We start from the raw sequence: 21,022 nt of genomic DNA on the forward strand, positions 1-21,022 counted from the left end.
TTTGCGCGCGTCTGTTCTGTTTTCCCATTGATTTCCTATGTAAGCACATGCGGGACGAATGTCTTTGACATTTGCACCGCATCTCGCTTTTTCTTCAGCATCTCGTGCAGGACTGGCACATTTTAAACACCATGTCAAGTTAAAAAGAACTTGCGCTCTGTTTTATTTTTTGCACTGCGTCTAGATTGTTTTTAGCTCAGTTGTCACAAAGATTCAACAGTCAGAACAAGTTCAGTCTGCATAGACGAGACTGTTGCATTGTTTCATATTATTCCAGAGTGTTCTGCACCAAGTGAAGTTTCAGTGCATAAATGGTAAGACAATGCTTTTTTTTCCATTCTGTTCTAGTGCACTAAGGGGCTGCTGTGCCTTGTTAAAACTGTATGTTTACTGTTTCAGTACTGTTACGAATGTTGCCTATATGCTTACATAAAATACTGCTTATTGCAACAGTACTTGCTAGGAGAAGAAATTAGATAGTAAGAGATTTCGGGCTCAGGTCGGGTTCGGGCTTAAAATCTGATGGCATTGTCGTGCCGGGTAGGGTCCGGCCACACGGTCTCGGGTACGGGTCGGGTTCGGGTTTCATTTTAAGGCCTGTGCAGACCTCTAGTGTACCTTCCTTCCTTCCCTCCTTCCTTCCTTCCTTCCTTCCTTTATCTGTCTTTTTTCTTTCCTCTGTCTGTCTTCCTTCCCTCCTTCCATTTTTATTACCATTGCATTATTATGTTTTTTTTTAACAAAGTTCAATGTATTCTTTGTTAACTACACAGCAATACAGAGAAGTCAGTAGATTCAGTCTGGGATCAGAAATAACTATGATGTGATGTGTAATAATAACCTAATAAATATTGGCCTTTCCGTCATACAATCCTCCATATTATTGTCATGTACCGCCATCAAACAAAGAACATGGCTTTATGAGTCAGGATGGTGTTCATTTACTGACTTGAACGTTTTTAAAGGTTCACTCGTAGAACTACAAATGTGGATTTTTGATGGAAATGGAAGTTGTAGTACCTCTCAGAAGGAGGTTGTGGTGCAGTGTTAGAAGGATGAGAGTCATTTGTTATCCAGATTGACCACTCAGAGGGCACCACAAGAGATGAAACTACAGCATTGTGTGGTAATGGAAAGATGGAGAAATATGTTTGTGTCCGTTGTGTATTTGCAAGAAATGTGGCAGCTAATGGCTAGTTTCAAACAGCTCTTCTGTCTTCCTACATACTGTATGTGTCCGCACAACTCTACTACTGAATATATTGAGATATACTGTATTGAGTGGAACAGTTTATGGACTGTAAATGTTGAATCTCTGAGGGGAAGGTGAACAATAAATCTTATGTTAATCTTTCCGCAGGATTCAGTTGAATGTGTCTGATTGTTTTGAGTTTAGCCAGGTGTTGGCCTTCTCACAGTGACTGATTCTGTTCATTTACCCAAGGAACAAAATTAACACTCGCCAAGTAACCATATGTAAATACAATTTAAAAAGTCAAAAACATATTTATTCACCATTTGGCTGGTAAGTTTATTAGGAATTGCAATTTTACATATTGATAGTGATAACAAATATATAATATCATAATATACTGTATATATAGGGGATGTTGAAAGATACAATGTAATTGGCTGAAGTGATCATCTCTCATGTAATTGGCGAATCAGTGTTTCAACCGTGGCAAGATGTCAATGATATCAACAACTTTTACCTTACAGTACATTTACCTCTTATTAAAAGTTATCCAATGTCCATAGTTAGGTAGCTTGAAATGAACTGAAGAGAAGATCAAATTGCGTACATTTTAAGTACCCTCACTGTCAGAGATGCGACAACAGATACGCAGTGGATACAACCAATTTCAGAGTATTTAACCGCTCATGGTCCAGTGGATGCAAGATCTCCTCGTGGATGCACGAATGGAATCTTTACAGTCCGTTTTTCCCAAAACAAAGTTTTATTACAGCCAACATTTAAATGATTATATCTCGGCCATTGAAACATGATATTATATAGTTTGAAGTCTCCGACCTTCCTTTTTACTTTAGTGCATAAAACTCAAAATGTGATTCTGCGTCAATGTGACTCTAAATGATGGAGCAGGACACAAATCTAAAGTGGAATAATTCCTTTGCTATTGGGACAAAAACAGTTTTGTGGGTGGTTAGAAATTGTTATGGCCAGTCGTTTTTTTCTCATTTTGACTGATTCTGGACCCCCTGTGTGTGAGACAGAGAGACAGATGGACTAAGAGAAGGACATCAACAGAGACAGATCGAGTGTGTTGTGTCTCTGTATGGAACAGCTGCTAAAGGCTGTGAGGAACAGAACCGTTTTGGTTGTTTTTACTGTTGCCTGAAGGAAAGTGTGAGAGCAGGTCAGTAGTGCACAGCTGCTGTACTAATACCTAATGACTGATACTGCAAGAGGAAAATAGCTGTTTTAAAGGGTTGTAAAGGCTTGTTTAGGAGAGGTGTGATATTACTTAAGTCATCTGACGTATGGTTTTTAAAACAGACATAAAAATCCCGCTTTGTTCTTTATGACTGTTTTCCACCCTCACAAGCTGTTTATTGCTACTGCACTGTTAAGACTTCCATATGTAAATGAAGTTTGAAGAGAGCTTTCAGGGCCGGTGACTATCCTTCACAGTCCTTGAACAATATTTATCACTGATGGGTTTTGTGAGGGCACCCAAATATGAGATGGAAATTACAAATATGTGAGTGTAACAGGTAAATAATGGGCAAGGAGGAGGCGGGAACCGGCTGAACAGTAAATATAAAGTTTTAATGTCAAACATAACTTAAACACAGACACACATGCAGCACGGCCGCGTGTGTCTGTCTCTCTCTCTCGAACTGGCGCCTACGGCTCCCCTTTATCTCACTCTCCTGCTGATCAGCTGATTCAGCACCGGCCGTGTACCCTTTCGGCCCGGCCATGCCCTCTTCCTCATCACACTCCCCTGCCCGATTCAGGCCGGGGTGCCACCAGTCTGACAACTCCCCCCCCACCCCCCCATGTCTGGAGGGGAGACGCTGCCCTACCGGCCGTTCTGTCAGCCGGTGAACCACCCTGCCTCCTGTGAACCTGGGGGAAAGACGAGGGGAGGGAGTGGGGAGAGGGAAAGGGCGAGCGGAGACACAGAGAGAGAGAGAGAGAGGAGAGAGAGAGAAGAACTTGCTCGCTGGCTCCCAGACCACTGTCATCCAGTCCTCAACCACTCCTCCGTCCTCTGGCGAACGCAAGCTCACTCCTCCCCCAGTGGACGGCAGCAGGTCCTCCGGCCCCTGTCGGATGGAACCACTCCTCCCCTTCTTCGGCAGATAGCAGCGTTTCCTCCGGCTCTCGGCGGCTGGCAGCGACCCCTCTGTCCCCAGGCAGACAGCCACGGCTGCTCCCCTGGCAGATGGCGGCGGCGAGTACTCCGCGACAGCGCATCCCTCCTCCCTCCTGGGTTTCAGCACCACTGTAACAGGTAAACGATGGGCAAGGAGGAGGCAGAAACCAGCTGAACTTAAACTTAACTTAAAACAAACACAGACACACATGCAGCGCGGCTGCGTGTGTCTCTCTGTCTCTCTCAAACTGGCACCTCCGGCTCCCCTTTATCTCGCTCTCCCGCTGATCAGCTGATTCAGCGCCACCGTGCACCCTCACGGCCCGGCCATGTCCTCCTCCTCATCACACTCCTCCCCTGCCCGATTCATGCCGGGGTGCCACCAGTCTGACAACCCCACCCCCCATCTCTTGAGGGGAGACGCTGCCCTTCCGGCCGTTCTGTCAGCCGGTGGTCCACTCTGCCTCCTGCGAACCTGGGGGAAAGACGAGGGGAGGGAGTGGGGAGAGGGAAAGGGCGAGCAGAGACACAGAGAGAGAGAGAGGAGAGAGAGAGAGAGAGAGAAGAACTTGCTCGCCGGCTCCCAGACCACTGTCACCCGGTCCTTAACCACTCCTCTGTCCTCTGTCGAATGCAAGCTCACTCCTCCCCCAGTGGACGGCAGCGAGTCCTCCGTCCCCAGGCAGACAGCCACGGCTGCTCCCTTGGTGGATGGCGGAGGCAAGGACTCCGCGACAGTGCATCCCTCCTCCCTCCTGGGTTTCAGCACCACTGTAACAGGTAAACGATGGGCAAGGAGGAGGCGGAAACCGGCTGAAAAATATACATAAAGTTTTAATGTTAAACTTAACTTAAAACAAACATAAACAAACACCAACACACATGCAGCGTGGCCACGTGAGTCTCTTTCTCTCTCGAACTGGCGCCTCCGGCTCTCCTGATCTCACTCTCCATTCACAAACCGGCGCTTAACCACGCCCCCACCACCACAGTGAGGTTTCAACATGAACATGATTATTTGCAGGTGCACTGAGGTGAGACGATTATAGCTCCTGTCCACATCGAATGCATTAAAGGAATATTCCAATTTCAATAAAAGTTACACTCAATCGATAGCATTTGTGGCATAATATTGATTATCACATAAATTAATTTTGACTGTCACTTATTTACAGTGAAGCACTTACAGTGGAAGTGAATGGGATGAACTTTTGAACGTTAAAATACTCACTATTAAAAAGAATAGCCACAAGACATAGAAACAATATATGTGTTAACATGATTTTACTTGTGATAAAATCACTTACTAACCTTTTCTGTGTAAATGTTTTTATATATTTTCTTAAAGTAAAAAATATCTAAGTGATGTAACCGTTCAGAGACTGGTAATATAATAATAAACAGAGAAACAGAGAAAAATAATAATAAAAGTATCATAAAAAGCTCAGATTCTTTAAAAAAAGAACTGTAAGTAGTATTTTGAAATAATCGTATTAATACTATTTATAAAAAAAAAAAAAAAAAAAAATATGCAGTGAAACTACTTTGATTTAAAACATATTTTAATATTTGAAAAACATTTGTCCACCAAATCAAAGTCAGGTGGTGTGACCAACATGCAGATAGCCATTCTGATGTCATGTGACAGGAAAACCATAAAACAGAGAGGACATCTTTAGACCCCCATGACCCTGTGTGAAGTAAAAAATAATAAAAGAAACAAATAAAATAAAAAAATCAGATAGTTTAAAAATTTTATGAATAGGCACAATTTGTTCAGGTCAAATGGAGTATCCTAAGAAAACTTCTTGATATTCCTTGATATCATGAATTCTAATTTAATAAATAATAATAATAATAATAATAATAATAATATATATATATATATATATATATGATTAATAAGATGCATGGAAAGTGATACATTTTACATAATGGTTACACCACTTAACGTTTTGAAGCCATTATTTTTTTTTTTTTTTTAGGAATGTAACAAATGTTTTTCTTTTCTTTTTCTTCTTTTAAATACATATATATATATATATATATATATATAAACTAGATTTTTAAATGTTTTCTTATTCTTATCACATCAAACAAACTTATTTATCAGTGACGCTTATGCAAAATATAATTTCAAAAAAGGTGAAATTTGACTTTGGACATTTCTTGACAGTATTTTTGAGATTCACCCTAGAATACAATCTCAGATCTACCTCTCAAATCCCTCTACTTTCACTTCCACATAGACTAAGCTTCATTAAAATAAATAATTAGTGTCAACTCTCCACGGGGATTAATTTATCATTGCTGACTTCACTTTCAGATTAAAAGTCTCTCTGTTTCCCAATTATGGCCTTTGGTTTCCCATGAGAGATGATGGAGTTCTCCAGAACATTATGAAAGTGAGACTCGTGTTCCTTCAACAGGAGTCATTCATCAGACTCTTATTGCTGTGGCTCTTCAGTCCTGTGAACTTCAGCTAATAATTAAAATGTTTGGCTCCAGTTCCTGTGTGTCGGGTAGACAGTTTGTGTGCAAGTCAGCATGTGTCCGTCCCATATACTAAACATCTATCATGGTGATGATGAGTCTTTCAATGATAATCCACATGTTTGATGTATAGCAGAAGCTTGAGCAGTAGAGCTGCTGTTCTGGAGTTTATGACTCAGGAACTGAATTCTGAGCTGGACAATTTCACACAACACAGCTTTTAGTTGTGTTGCACTAAAAAACAAACATATTGCGCAACTCTTCTAATTAATCATTCAAAAAGACAAGTTCATTAATATATGACTCACTGTCGTAATAAGCGACATTAAAAAGCAGTGTTAAAAATGTAAAAAATAAATAAAATATATATATATATAATAGTTTGATATTCTTTTTTATTATAACCAATAATCATGCAAATACATTTTGTATTCTTCTGCGCAACAAAAGTTCAAGTGAGGGGAGGTTAGGTATATTTCAACAGTATATTATAACATTGTGAATATGATATTTATTTGTAATGTATTATTTATTAAAACTATAAGCTCTCAAGCGTGACATCATATCCTGCATTTTGCATGTTTAATGTCTTGAGGGTCACTGATAAATAAGGTATTCTGAGATGATAAAAAGGAGATATCTTTTAAAAATGTAGTTTAAATCACACCTGTCAGGTTCTTAGAAATGTAATATGTCTGTCAAATTTGGTTTTATAAATGTTTGAAAAACATTCATAGCATTTCCTATAAAAAAATTAATGACTTCAAAAGTGTCATGTGGTGTAACCATCAGTAAAACGATAAAAAGTACTTTTCTTTCTCCTTGAATACACGAGAGTGTACACAACTTAATCATTAATTTCAAAAAAGTTTTCAAACACATTTTTCGATTTTTTTTTTTTTTTACAAATATCATGAATTTTTGAGTCAAGAATATGAATAATTTTTCTCAGGGCGACACCATATGACCTGAACAAAATGTATCTCTTTATAAAAAGTTAAAAATATTGGATATATATATTTTTAAAAAGGTTTTTTTGTCAACATAAACAACAAATCGCTACCTAGATGTTGGTTACACCACATGACTGATTTAATGGACAAAAGTTTTTCAAATCAAAATCAAAAGCTTTTGCCCTTCTGCTCCACGGGAGGTTTCTGTCCTCCCTGAGCTCGCCTTAGGACACCTGCGTTACCATTTGACAGGTGTACCGCCCCAGTCAAACTCCCCACCTGCCACTGTCCCCGGGGCAGGTCGTGCCCGCCGGGAAACGATAAGAGTAGTGGTATTTCACCGGCGGCGCCCAGGGCGAACCCTGGAGCCTCCCACATTTGTTTCACTGCTTATGTTTAAAGGAATATTAATAAAAGATTATTCTACACTGCTTATGCCAACATTACAAGCATTTCAGCTTTTATGAGACTATGATGGTCTCGGGATGGTTACACCACATGACATGACATCAAAATGACTTTAAACTGAGAAATTGAAAACATGAGGTGTATTCCTCGGCCAAAAAGAGCTGCAAAGTGGACTTTGCAACACAAGGTCAACAACTTCACAATTAATACACCAAATGCAAGAAAGCATAGTGTTTTTACATCCAAATTTTACATCCAGATGAACCATTAATTATCCATAACATACTCATAATTCTCCCTCTTGTTTTCTGTCTCTCTCACAGGTCGAAAATTCATCATAGCCAACGCGCGGGTGGAGAACTGCGCCATAATCTTCTGCAATGACGGCTTCTGTCACATGTGCGGCTACACGCGGGCTGAGATCATGCAGAAGCCGTGCACCTGCAACTTCCTGTACGGCCCGCACACCAAGAGATTGGCCATCGCACAGATGGCACAAGCATTGCTGGGGTCGGAAGAGAGGAAGGTGGAGATTGTGCTCTACAGGAAGGACGGTAGGACAAACCTTATTGAGCTGCAGGAAGCGAGCGCTTCATTAGATGCTTCATGAATGAATTGTTTGATTGCTTGTGTTTGTTTCACTCTGGAAACATTCATCAGCGTTTTCGTTAAAAGTTGTTTGCCTCACCAAATTAGGTTTGATGGGATTAACATTGCAATATATTGACATCATGTAGATTTTCGTGCTGACTGGCTTGGAATCATAATTTTGGAGTGAACTAGCATTTGTAGTTTTACTTCAGTTATGAGTCGGTTGCTTTCAAACTCTGCTGTACATTGAAACTGCTTCTCTGGGAATCTATATTTGGAAAGTGTCTGAGAAATCAAACACAGATAAGATGAGCTCAGATAGTTGGGTGCGATTACTTCCAGCTGTTGTAGCTCAACGGGGTTCTGCTCTTGGACAAAAGCCATGCATCCACAAAGACGTTTTCTCTGGTTTCATGCAATAATGTCCCAAAGATCATTATGAGAGTGTGCATTCAGAAATAAAAAGAGTTAGAGAGGTGGTTTACTCTCAGCTGATAGTTGACTGCACAGCAGAAGCATAATCATAGTTTCCACTGTTTATACGTTCAGCTGTTTGCAGTTCATCTCATACAAGCACACTCTGAGAACACTAGCATACCTCTGACGTAGTATTGTTTAATGTTTAGTACATGTCATGTGATAAAATGTTCTCATTTTGACTTCACTGGATTACTTTGATACACATCTTTTAGCTCTTTCCAGTGTTTTGATGATATGCAGTACATTTATATTGATATTTGTGTATTTATGCTTAAATAGCTTTAAAGGCTATTTAAAGGTTAAACATCTTTAACCCTCAGAACACCCAACTATTGGTGTTGAGAAAATTGAAAGTGTTTTTAGGAAGACGTTGGTTAAAATAATAAAGATTACTGCATATTTTTGGGGGGTGGTTTAGGAAAATGTTTGCAATAGCAATGCTGGGCATATAGGGTTGCACAAATTCACCACTGTTTTTTTTTTAGACCGTAAGTGCAAGTTTTGAGTTCACCTTTTTTTTTATTTTTTTTTTTTATTTGGCATGCCCAGTTCCCAATGTGCTCTAAGTCCTCGTGGTGGCGTAGTGACTCGCCTCAATCCGGGTGGCGGAGGACGAATCTCAGTTGCCTCCGTGTCTGAGACCGTCAATCCGCGCATCTTATCACGTGACTCGTTGAGTGTGTTACCGTGGAGACGTAGCACGTGTGGAGGCTTCACGCTATTCTCCGTGACATCCATGTGCAACTCACCACGCGCCCCACCGAGAGCGAGAACCACATTATAGCGACCACGAGGCGGTTACCCCATGTGACTCTACCCACCCTAGCAACCGGGCCAATTGGTTGCTTAGGAAGCCTGACTGGAGTCACTCAGCATGCCCTGGATTCGAACTCGCGACTCCAGGTGTGGCAGTCTTTACTTGCTGAGCTACCCAGGCCCCCTTTTGATTTCACTTTTTAACTCAACACAAAGCTACAGTATGTGGAAAATAATTTAAAACAAGCAAACAGTTAAGAAATATTACTATTTAAACCTAATGATGACTATTAATATATACTGATAATATATTAGCTGGTATAATTAAAATAATAATAATAAAACTATACCCATCTCTACAGTAAATAATATAGTACATTTAACCCCATGAATACCATAAAACAATGACAGAACAGTCAGGACAACAGCTGAAAATCATTTGGAAACATTTTGATTTACTGAATAGTCTGAAACAGGCTGTGAATATAGAAAAAAGTTTTACCACTAAAATTGCCCAATGTTGCATTTTTTTCTACACTTGATGAAGTGTAAAATTGTCTCAAATATTTTTGGAGGATATGATCATTTTTCAGTCAGTAAACATATAACAATATTACAGGTCAAATACTGTAATTGCATCAACAATATTGTTAAATTTATAGCTTTTGTGACTTAGCAAGCTCCTAAAGTTAATATGCACTTTTTCCCCCCACCAAAACCGTTGTTGAGATGTAGATGTAGTTTAGAGTGTCAGCTACATGATACATTTAGTCACATGGTGGCATACATATATCTGTTTTGTCTTCGTTACACTGAGTTGAGCAGGGAGTCCCCTTTGTTTTCTTCTGTTTGCTATCAGCTCGGCTAGCAGTGGCATCATCTATCCGAAACACACACACACACACACACACACACACACACACACACACACACACACACACACACACACACACACACACACACTCATATATATGACCTTTAATTCAACAGTCCTGCCTTGTACACGTACGCACACACACAGAGTAACAGAATCTAGAATCAGGCCTTGATGACGACACACACTTTAACTCTCGTGTATAATTCAGGTGGAAAAACTACGCTGCTCCAGAAACGGGGATTCCGATTTTCCCTTCATGAGCTTAAAGGAACTTTAGGAGGAGAGAAACAGGGGAGGAGGGAAACTCTTTTTTCCCTCTTCACGTTTTCATGCCAGTACTTCCATTTATCTGGTGGGCAGCACACTGGCATCAGCCTTCATAATGATGCATTGCCCTTTCCTGCTCTCTATTGTCTATTGCTGCAGAATCAATCACTTCAGGTTTTAAACTTAACTTGGTTTGCATTACCTGTGAAACTCAGAGAGAAAGTGAGAGAAGCTAAAAAGAGAAATGCAGCCAGGTTTAAGGAGAGCACAACCTGTGTCCAAAATGAACACTCACCAAGTGCCAAATGTGAGTAGAAATTGGCATTCCCAGTTTGCTGGTAACTTTATTAGGAAGTACAACATTACTTGGTTAAAAATGTTATTATAAGAACAAAAGCCTGACCCTGATGTAAGTGACGTGAGTGGCGTAAATGGTTTGCGCATCTTCTAATAACTTTTAACTTAGTTGAAAATGTTTCTTAATTTATCAGAGGTTTTCAGCTGCCTAAAATTACCGCAAGAACCAAAAAATAAATAAATAAATAAAATAATAAATAAATAAATAAATCATTCCATTATTTATATAAATTTAAGAATATATAAATAAAAATATAAATTATTGAATTGTTTAAATAATATAAATTTAAGAATATATAAATAAAAATATAAATTATTGAATTGTTTAAATAATATAAATTTAAGAATATATAAATAAAAATATAAATTATTTAATTGTTTAAATAATATAAATTTAAGAATATATAAATACAAATATAAATCATTTAATTGTTTAAATATAATATATAAATTATTAGATAATTAATAATAATATAAAAATTATATATATATATATAGTACAGTTTCATTACAAGTAAGAACTACTCCTACTACAAAAATTCCTTACTTCAACGAGCACAGTCATTTAAAAGTCCAAAATTAATAAAATCCAAGATGCAGTTTATTGTTCAATCAAAATCCCAATTATAACCAGAAGAAAATTAAGATTTGGTTCATAACGTTGGACTTTTAACTATAAACATGCCCAAAACACACAAGGGACTCTTATTTTGAAATGATGGAGACTTGGCTCTGTTACAATGCTCTATGTTTAAGTATTTACCACATTAAACGTTTTATAACCTATAGTTTACCAGATGAATATTATTTTGTCCATATCTATTAAATTATTCAAAAATTCATAAAAAATGCAATTCACACAAATCAGTTACTTGTAAGCACCTCTTCTATAATGAGCATATTTGCAATTTAAAATATGAGTTTAAAGTTTAAAATATATATTTATGGGGCTTAAAGTCAAAAATGTTATATGGTGTAACCATATAGAGACAGTAAAAATGTCAAAGTCTCATTAAAAGCTGAAATTCTTAAAAAAATAAAAATAAATAAATAAAAAAGAAAGAAAGAAAATGTTGGCATGAGTAGGGCAGAATAATATTTTAGTTTTTAATTTAATTTATATATATATATATATATATATATATATATATATATATATATATATATATATATATATATATATTTTTTTTTTTTTTTTTTTTTTTTTAAATTTATTTATTTGTTTATGAGAAGGCACATATATATGTAACACGACATTCTCTCAACACTTTTAGAATGTCAGGACGAACTTACGCAAGCTTTTTTTTTTCAGGAAGCGTGCGATCAGCTTGGCCTAATTGAACTGCGAGACATTAGCAGCTGCTCTTTGTGTCGAGTGCATTACATGCACATTGCAATACCAACCTGACCTCCGGTCAGTTCCAAACACACTTGCAGTTCTCATTATTGCCCCAATAAACTGACCCTTGACCTGTATGCTTGTTTAGAGACCTCCATGACCCTCTGAAATATGGAAATCTGACCTTCAAAATCAGATTTTTACCAAGAGAAGCTCCAGTTGCCTATATATAGGCTCTTTCATTTACTTAAGTACTGTCATGAAGATTATCATCTACATTGGGCTGACTCGTCGCCAGCACAGCACCTGCCTGTGGGTTCACAAGGGAAATCCTCCGTTTATGGTTTAATTCTTGGCAGGAGAATCCTCCGTTATGAGCCAAGAAATATTTGATAAACAGATTCTTTGAACAAGGCCTTATTCTTTATTCATCGTGGCACACTTGTAGTTATTGATCGTATCTGGCTGTCAGTGTCCACCTGGCAGGGGAAAATATCCAGCCAATCAAATATGAATAGACTTTTCTATAGAGGCTGCCAGAGCAGGTATTGAGAGTCTTAAAAGGCTTACAAAAGCATGATCGGTGCCACTGTTGGAAGAACAAACCGCAGGAATCACTGACATCTTCCCAGAGGGTCCGCTCTGACAACAGACGTGTATCCTGCCATCCATGGAAATGAGCCACGGCATCTCTTGAGCTTTCTCCTGACATTTACGATTCCCAAAAATAAAAGAACCCTCAGATGAGCTCTTTCACTTTGTTGACTCTCTGGTCACGTTTCTTGTATGACATTCTTTATTTCTCTCAGATCTGTAAGTGGCTTTTGGTGTGATTTAAAAGCACAAGAGCTTTCCACTGCTGTTGTGTTGTTCATTTGAAATATTTAGTTTATTGTATTCAGTACCGTGATTACCGAGGCCATGATCAGCGCAGGTTGCTTTTTTAGAGTTTCAGTTGGTTATGGCAATATGTGCATGTGTGTGTGTTTGTAAGCAGTGTAGTTTTATTATTGTGTACTTTGAGGCTGGGCGATAGGACGATGTAATCGGATATCGACGATTTCTTACAAAGATCCCGATGCCGATTGCGAACCGATGATGATCGCCAATATCGGGAAATGGCAAAACCATGGATGTGGAAGTCGTCAAATATATTAAACAGTGTCCAGGGTGTGAAACTAGCACCCATCACACGCCAAATGAATCCAGTTCGCAAGCTCCTCGTCTAAATGTATTTCATGCGCGGGTAATTTTGCTCATCTACCTGCAGGCGGGCGACCTGTAAGACGTCTCGGAGTGACACATGACAAGAAATGGTGTTCGTCACAAAGACACACGCTTGAAGAAACACACTTTGTTATATTTTTAAGAACAGACAAAAGAAAAGCCGTCAGTGCTCATGTCTGATTCGCTGTTTGTTCAGAGGCGTGCAGCACGACCCTGTCATGTGGAACAAGCGCATGTAAAGAGTTTTCACTCTTTCATTCGTCTGAAAACTGTTTGCAAGAATAATGTCATCTGTGAGAATGCTGAAAATGATCTCCGATCATCTCAGGAGGTGCTGTGAGTTTAATTCGCTTTATTTCCTCACGGTTGGCATGCATTGCGGATTCAGTGATGCCAATGGATCCGTTGGAGACGGTAAATGTTTTTCTATCAGGAAGACTCGCAGACTTGAGTGAAATTCAAGATGACATTTATTTGATGAATATAAAACAGAAATGTAATGTCTCTCTTTGGCGTAAGCCCCGTCTGGCGGTCCGAAGAAGTTGTACTCGGAACCGTCATATCCTGCCGGAGATAGGGGGCGGGGCGAGGAGCCTACCCCCGTGCAGGACGGGACTCGACTGGTGGTGGTGGGGTGGTGGAGGTTGCTGTGTTAGCACAACTGAAACAGCAATGTGATAGATTGTTAGCAGACTTATAAAGCAATGGCTTACATGTGATTAGCTAGGAGTTACCTTGCTAATGGTGCGATGATGTACAGCTGCTGGTCTTCCCGCTAGAACTGCGCTGCACTTACCTGGATTTGGGAAGGTGGTTAAATAAGATTTTTTGATCACTTCGTTGTTTTTTTGCATTATTAGTTTAGACTAAAGTGCAATTTGAATTTAGAAATGTCTTTTATGTGGTTTGTGTTTCAATAAATGAATTAAAAATTCACATGATTCGCTGTTTGTTCATGTAAGGAGTTTTCACTCCTTTTTCTCAGTTTCATTCGCCTGAAAACTGTTTGCAAGAATAATGTCGTCTATGAGAATGCTGCAAATCATCTCCGATCATCTCAGGTGGTGCTGTAAGTTTAGTTCGCTTTATTTCCACTCTGCAGGTTCAGTAATATATATCTTTGTATTAAATAAACAAAGACGAAAGTGATTAAATCATAACAGCGGTGAAAGCCAATAACGACAATTCTGTCACCATTTACTCACCCTCATGTTGTTCCAAACCTTTATGTCTTACTTTCCTACAAATTACAAGAAGTTGTTGGGCAGAATGTTAGCCTGCATGCAATGAAAGTGAATAGTGACTGAGTCTAACATACTGTCTAACATCTCCTTTTGTGTTCCACCTAAGAAATAAAGTAAATGGGTTAGGAACAACATGAGGGTGCAAAAATGATGACAACATATTCATCTTTGGATGAACAATTTCTTTGAAAATCATCAAGAATAAAAGCTGTCTGCCTGCCTGATGTGTTTGTTTGTCGCTTATTGTGGCATCACAATTAAACAGCCATTTGTCACTATATATATATATCGCTCTTCTGCACCTCATTTGAATATGTAAATAACCTGTGAGAAGACAAACAGTGTGAAATACCAGAGCTGCAGTGAGGGTTACAGTCAGTAAAAAACACAGATTAGAGTGCATTAAAATGTATAAATATATCTATATTTTTTTTTTCTCACTCAAATATGTTTCTGTACAGTGCTCCCTTTCTCAGAGCTGCAGTGCAAATAAGATGCAAATTTCTTAAATGTGTGAATTTCATTCTCTTATCTCAAGCACATCACTGTAAAGTTGTAAATAACCAGTTCTGATATCCACATGATTTTAGTGTGATTTTAGTGCCATGAGAAACTGATTATGTGAGTATTTTTTCTGGCTCCATTATTAAACTCTATAATTAAAAACACTGCATTCTAATGTCTTATTGATTGAAAATCTATCAGGGTAGTTTAGAGACGCTAGATCCTGATTCTCTTCAGACTGCATGTCATTTTGACATGGCATCAGACAGCCTTATTTTCCTCATCAATATGATTTTTGTTTTTCTAATATGTTCTTTAGTAAATAACAGTCTGTCATACGTAAACAAACACATATTAACACACACATCTCTTTGACAAGCACCAGCGATCTTAACTAGCAGCTCTTTTCCTGTTGCCTAGAGACCCATCTGTGCCAAAAATTAAGATATTAAATCAATAACATGAGAAATAATATGATAGACATAACCGAGCATTATCATAACTTTCATAAAAAGTCCACTGAAATGAAAGCAGATTTATCAATGCACATCATCAGTAACACTTTCATTTTATTCCAATTTTTTTTTTTTTGCTTAATATTCTGTCCAGACAAGACTTAGGTGTTAGAATTAGGTGTTTGCTAAGTCAAGCATCGTTTTTATGGTTGCTCATTGTAAATATGTTATATTTGCACAGACATTAAACGTTGCACACATGCATGTCTTTTCCAGCAGTCTGACAGCTGGTGCTGAGAGCAGGTCTCTTGTGTTTGAGAGAAAGAGAGAATCAGACTTTCATGTTTGTCATTCCTGTCCTCTGTATTTTTAGCTGCGGCTCTCTCACACATTCACAGCTTCAGGTCTGCTGACCCGAGCATTGGTGTGTGTGTTCAAACAAAGACACTCGTTCCAGCTTGTCTCTCTAGACTGTGTTATCTGCACTACAAAAGACCCGTCTGGGCCTTAAGACACTGTCGTACCCCAAAAGAAACCAGTGCAGGTGCAGAAATAGCTGATTAATATGAGATATGTGCACTGTGTTTATGTTGACTGCTTGAGTACTCAATAGATAAATACTTTAGTACTCCAGGGTGGCAATAGAGCAAGTTTCATTAGTTTGATTTTGTAATTGTTGCTCTTTGTCCATATGCATTGGACAGAGGTTTTTGTTCGTTGCATTGCATCTTTCTTTCTTTTTTTCCATAGGGAAACTGATTATTAACAATAACTTATAAACCTTTAAAGATAGACCTACCAGGAGCTCCGGGGTTTAGTAATTAATAGCATAATTTTAATGAATTAAAACCGACTGAATACTGTTCACAAGAACTTCTGGCGCACCGTGTCACGTGACACAACAGCATTATGTCAATTTCCGTGAAGTGCTGCTACGGGCGCAACACCAACAAAAGTGCATCTAGTGAGAAACCTCTTTACGTTTTTTGATTGAATCCTTTTTGGTTGTAAAGAGTAGCGTCTCTAGTTTCGTTTGATATCCCGCTTTGAAAAATCCGTTCATTTTTCGCACATCAGCGCGCTGATAAACATGATGTCCACATATGTGGAAATTAGGACTGTGTTCCTCAAAATGATTTTTTTACAGTCGTGTTGTGCTGTTAGATTCCTGAACTCTTGAGAGACTATGATACAACTCGTGATCAAACATCAGCCTCTATTCCAGCCATTGATGGCAATGCTTTTCTATTATTCGGACAATAGATTTATTGGTTTTGAAGAACATCTGTTCTGTTATGACAGTTTCTATAATCATAACAGAACAGTTCCATTTCAAAACCTATAAATCTATCGTCCAAGATTAAACTGGATTTAAATGCATTCTATTATTTTTAAGAGTTTGGTTTCCATTCAGTTGTTAGGGTATATTAGGTTTATTCATTTAAAACAATAGAAGTCAGATTCCTTGAACCTTTGTTGATGTTGGACATACTGAATGGCTCATTTTCCCCCCAAATATTTTGAGAAAGTTTTTAAATGCGTAAAGGGGTGTTTCTTCAACTTCAGGCACTTTTGGCACTGTGGACTTTTAGAAAAGTAAAGTCTCATTAAAACATTTTTCACACTCTCACTATTTGTATTTGTTTACTAACAATGTCCAACAGTGTGTGTTCATGCATCACAGGAGATTTATGTCATTTTTGTCATGAAAATTCCCACCACAGTGTCATTTCCAGCACATCACCAATTCTGTATTGTGTTTAATAGAATTATGTGCTGAAAATGACACTGATGGAAGTTATTATTATTTTTTAAATATTTAACAAAATACAATTTTAAAAACCTATATATTTCAAGTTTTAGTTTTAATATAGTTAAAAATTACAGTTCAATTTGATGGATTTTTGTTATAAAAGTGTAAATCTTTAATATATATATACACTATATTGCCAAAAGTATTCGCTCATTTGCCTTTAGACGCTTATGAACTTAAGTGACATCCCATTCTTAATCCATAGGGTTTAATATGACGTTGGCCCACCCTTTGCAGCTATAACAGCTTCAACTCTTCTGGGAAGGCTTTCCACAAGGTTTAGGAGTGTGTTTATGGGAATTTTTGACCATTCTTCCAGAAGCGCATTTGTGAGGTCAGACACTGATGTTGGACGAGAAGGCCTGGCTCGCAGTCTTCGCTCTAATTCATCCCAAAGGTGCTCTGTCGGGTTGAGGTCAGGACTCTGTGCAGGCCAGTCAAGTTCTTCCACACCAAACTCGCTCATCCATGTCTTTATGGACCTTGCTTTGTGCACTGGTGCGCAGTCATATTGGAACAGGAAGGGGCCATCCCCAAACTGTTCCCACAAAGTTGGGAGCATGGAATTGTCCAAAATCTCTTGGTATGCTGAAGCATTCAGAGTTCCTTTCACTGGAACTAAGGGGCCAAGCCCAGCTCCTGAAAAACAACCCCACACCATAATCCCCCCTCCACCAAACTTCACAGTTGGCACAATGCAGTCAGACAAGTACCGTTCTCCTGGCAACCGCCAAACCCAGACTCGTCCATCAGATTGCCAGATGGAGAAGCGTGATTCGTCACTCCAGAGAACGCGTCTCCACTGCTCTAGAGTCCAGTGGTGGCGTGCTTTACACCACTGCATCCGACGCTTTGCATTGCACTTGGTGATGTATGGCATGGATGCAGCTGGAAACCCATTCCATGAAGCTCTCTACGCACTGTTCTTGAGGTAATCTGAAGGCCACATGAACTTTGGAGGTCTGTAGCGATTGACTCTGCAGAAAGTTGGCGACCTCTGCGCACTATGCGCCTCAGCATCCGCTGACCCCGCTCTGTCATTTTACGTGGCCTACCACTTCGTGGCTGAGTTGCTGTCATTCCCAATCGCTTCCACTTTGTTATAATACCACTGACAGTTGACTGTGGAATATTTAGTAGTGAGGAAATTTCACGACTGGACTTGTTGCACAGGTGGCATCCTATCACAGTACCACACTGGAATTCACTGAGCTCCTGAGAGCGGCCCATTCTTTCACAAATGTTTGTAGAAGCAGTCTGCATGCCTAGGTGCTTCATTTTATACACCTGTGGCCATGGAAGTGATTGGAACACTTGAATTCAATTATTTGGATGGGTGAGCGAATACTTTTGGCAATATAGTGTATATATGTATATATATTAGGGGCGTAATGGTACACAGAAGTCACGGTTCAGTACGTACCTCAGTTTTGGGGTCACAGTTCGGTACAACAGGAAAAAGCAACAAATCCCAAATGCTAGGTTTCTTTTCATTTATTTTGAACAGACAGTAGTACAAATTACAGCGGCATTTAGTCCCCCCTGAGGTAGTTGGTACAGTTCAGCCTCCTTTAGTGTATTAAGCACTAGCTGTAAACAGAATGCACTCTTGCTTAGGCCATATTTTTTTGTAGGGTTGATAAAAAACAAAAGGTATTTGGTCACAATCAGCTACAAAACTGAAAAGCATCTCTTGTGTTATAAAAGTACAAAATAAATAGAATAATAAAAAATAAAACTTGTGCATTAGGAGAAGCCATTCTTGTTTTGGGTTGGTGCATAGATGGTCTCTTCTTCTTCTGCTCTTTTTCCTGTTGTGGCGGTTAGCAAACAGCATTGCATTACCGCGTGCTGCCTTTTGGATTGGTGTGTGGATCGCCTGTGACTGACTCGGATGTATTCTTCGTCTGACTGCATGCACCGAACCGTGACGTCAGTACCGTGACGGTTCCGGACGAATACATGTACCGTTACACCCCTAATATATATATATATTGGAATTAAAGCTTCATAGAAAAGAATGCCCGATAAGAATATTCTGGTCTCACATAATATTTACCTTGATTTTTTTTTCTTTCTTTTATTTCTTCAAACATCACACATATTTCATCTCAGCAATGCTCTTTACTGACACTTTTGTCCACTTGATTAACAAGTACACCAACTTTTGAAATATATATATATATATATATATATATATATATATATATATATATATATATATATATATATTGAAATGGTGTATGTTTATTTTTACTGTTTGCTTAGATGATCATAGTTTTAAACATGTAATCATTTTATGTTGATGGTTGTTTTTATGAGTTTTTATAGTTTAATATTGAAAGTCTGGGTCTGGGACAAGACTAAAACAGCAAAATCTATATATAAAAGACATTTAAAAAGTAAAAAAAAAACTTTTCCAGGTCAGTTTTAATGAGACCTTCATATAACAAAAAAAAAAAAAAAAAAAAAAAAAGCTGAAATCTGTTTGTAATAAAAACCAACCCCTGTGACATGAAATTACCCTAAATTAAAGATACACCTGAAAGCATTTTAAATCTGTTAAAGGTTAATTTGGTCAACTTTCCATATTACACTGGCACAAAGCTAACAGACATGGACTAAAAGCCACAAGACTCTGATCAAGATTTTGATTTCAAAATTAATTTGCTGTGATGAAGCAAATTATTATTTTTTCTTCTTTTTAATGTCACATTATTTGCTACATGTAAATGAGTCCAGCTGAAGTAACATCCTACAGTACAGGGGGTCTCCAGTTTATTAGCGTGACTCCATTTGCACCCTATTGAGGAGCTCATGGTACAGTCGCATAAACAGAGTCTGAGGGTTCACACGCTGACAGCAGCACTCCTAATGGAGCCCAAATGGAGCCCTCACAAACTAATCAAGGTATCAGGAGACACGAAATCTAGACAGAGGAAAAATGGAGAGCGAAAAAGAGACATTATCAGCAAGTCCACTTGGTTTTCTCTGCTAATGGTGCGTTAAGAGAGGTGACCAACAATGAGAGAGAGAGAGAGAGAGAGAGAGAGAGAGAGATAAAAAGAAAGAGAAGAGTGGTAATCAAGAAGGAAGAATGAAAGGGACAGAGAGCGAAAACTCATTTCCATTCGTATTATGCCGTTTCGCCCTGATAGAAGCCCATCTGTGACTGTCAGTCATTGTTCGCTGTTATTTATGAATATGTCTGCAGATTTTTATGAGCGCCAAATTCACCAAATGTGAACTTGGAGGATGTAAAAACTGAATGACAGCACAAAATCAGTGAAAGGGAATGCAGATTTTAACATCTAAACCCCCCAACCAAAACCCCAAACCAAAACTAACCATCAGTGGAGTAAAAATGTAATATTAGAGGGAAAAATGCAACCTCCGAATAGCGTATTAGGAATTTATCAAACTCCAAACCCTGCAATTCATCCATTTTGCTTGTCCAAAATCAGTTGAATGCACATCACGTCATAATTGCGACTTCCAAACTTGTACGTTTTCCAGTAGGACTTCCAAGGACTGGCTAAAGTTCCAGAAGTATTTTTCCCAATCACTCTTTCCATAGGAATTTCATAAAATCCTTTATCAAGAGTTGGAAGAAATGAACTTAACCGACCAGTTCCGAGATGAATCACAACATTAAAAACTTTCATTTGGGGGGGTAGAGTCACATGGGGTAACCTCCTCGTGGTTGCGATTAGTGGTTCTCGCTCTCAGTGGGGCGCATGGTAAGTTGTGCGTGGATCGCGGAGAGTAGCATGAGCCTCCACATGCTGTGAGTCTCCGCGGTGTCATGCACAACGAGTCACGTGATAAGATGCACGGATTGACGGTCTCAGAAGCGGAGGCAACTGAGACTTGTCCTCCGCCACCTGGACTGAGGTGAGTAACCGCCCCACCAC

At 38.7% G+C, this 21,022-nt stretch overlaps 1 protein-coding gene across 1 annotated transcript in view; it reads left to right on the plus strand.

The window, feature by feature from the left end:
* Window positions 1-21,022, plus strand: part of LOC127434803 (potassium voltage-gated channel subfamily H member 2-like) — a 250,796-nt gene that overhangs the window by 13,257 nt on the left and 216,517 nt on the right. The window contains exon 2 of the mRNA XM_051687789.1: window positions 7,522-7,752. Within this exon, the coding sequence (XP_051543749.1) occupies window positions 7,522-7,752 (231 nt within the window). The remainder of the gene's footprint in view (window positions 1-7,521; window positions 7,753-21,022) is intronic.

Source organism: Myxocyprinus asiaticus, chromosome 44 (genome assembly GCF_019703515.2).
Source record: "Myxocyprinus asiaticus isolate MX2 ecotype Aquarium Trade chromosome 44, UBuf_Myxa_2, whole genome shotgun sequence".
Taxonomy (NCBI): domain Eukaryota; kingdom Metazoa; phylum Chordata; class Actinopteri; order Cypriniformes; family Catostomidae; genus Myxocyprinus; species Myxocyprinus asiaticus.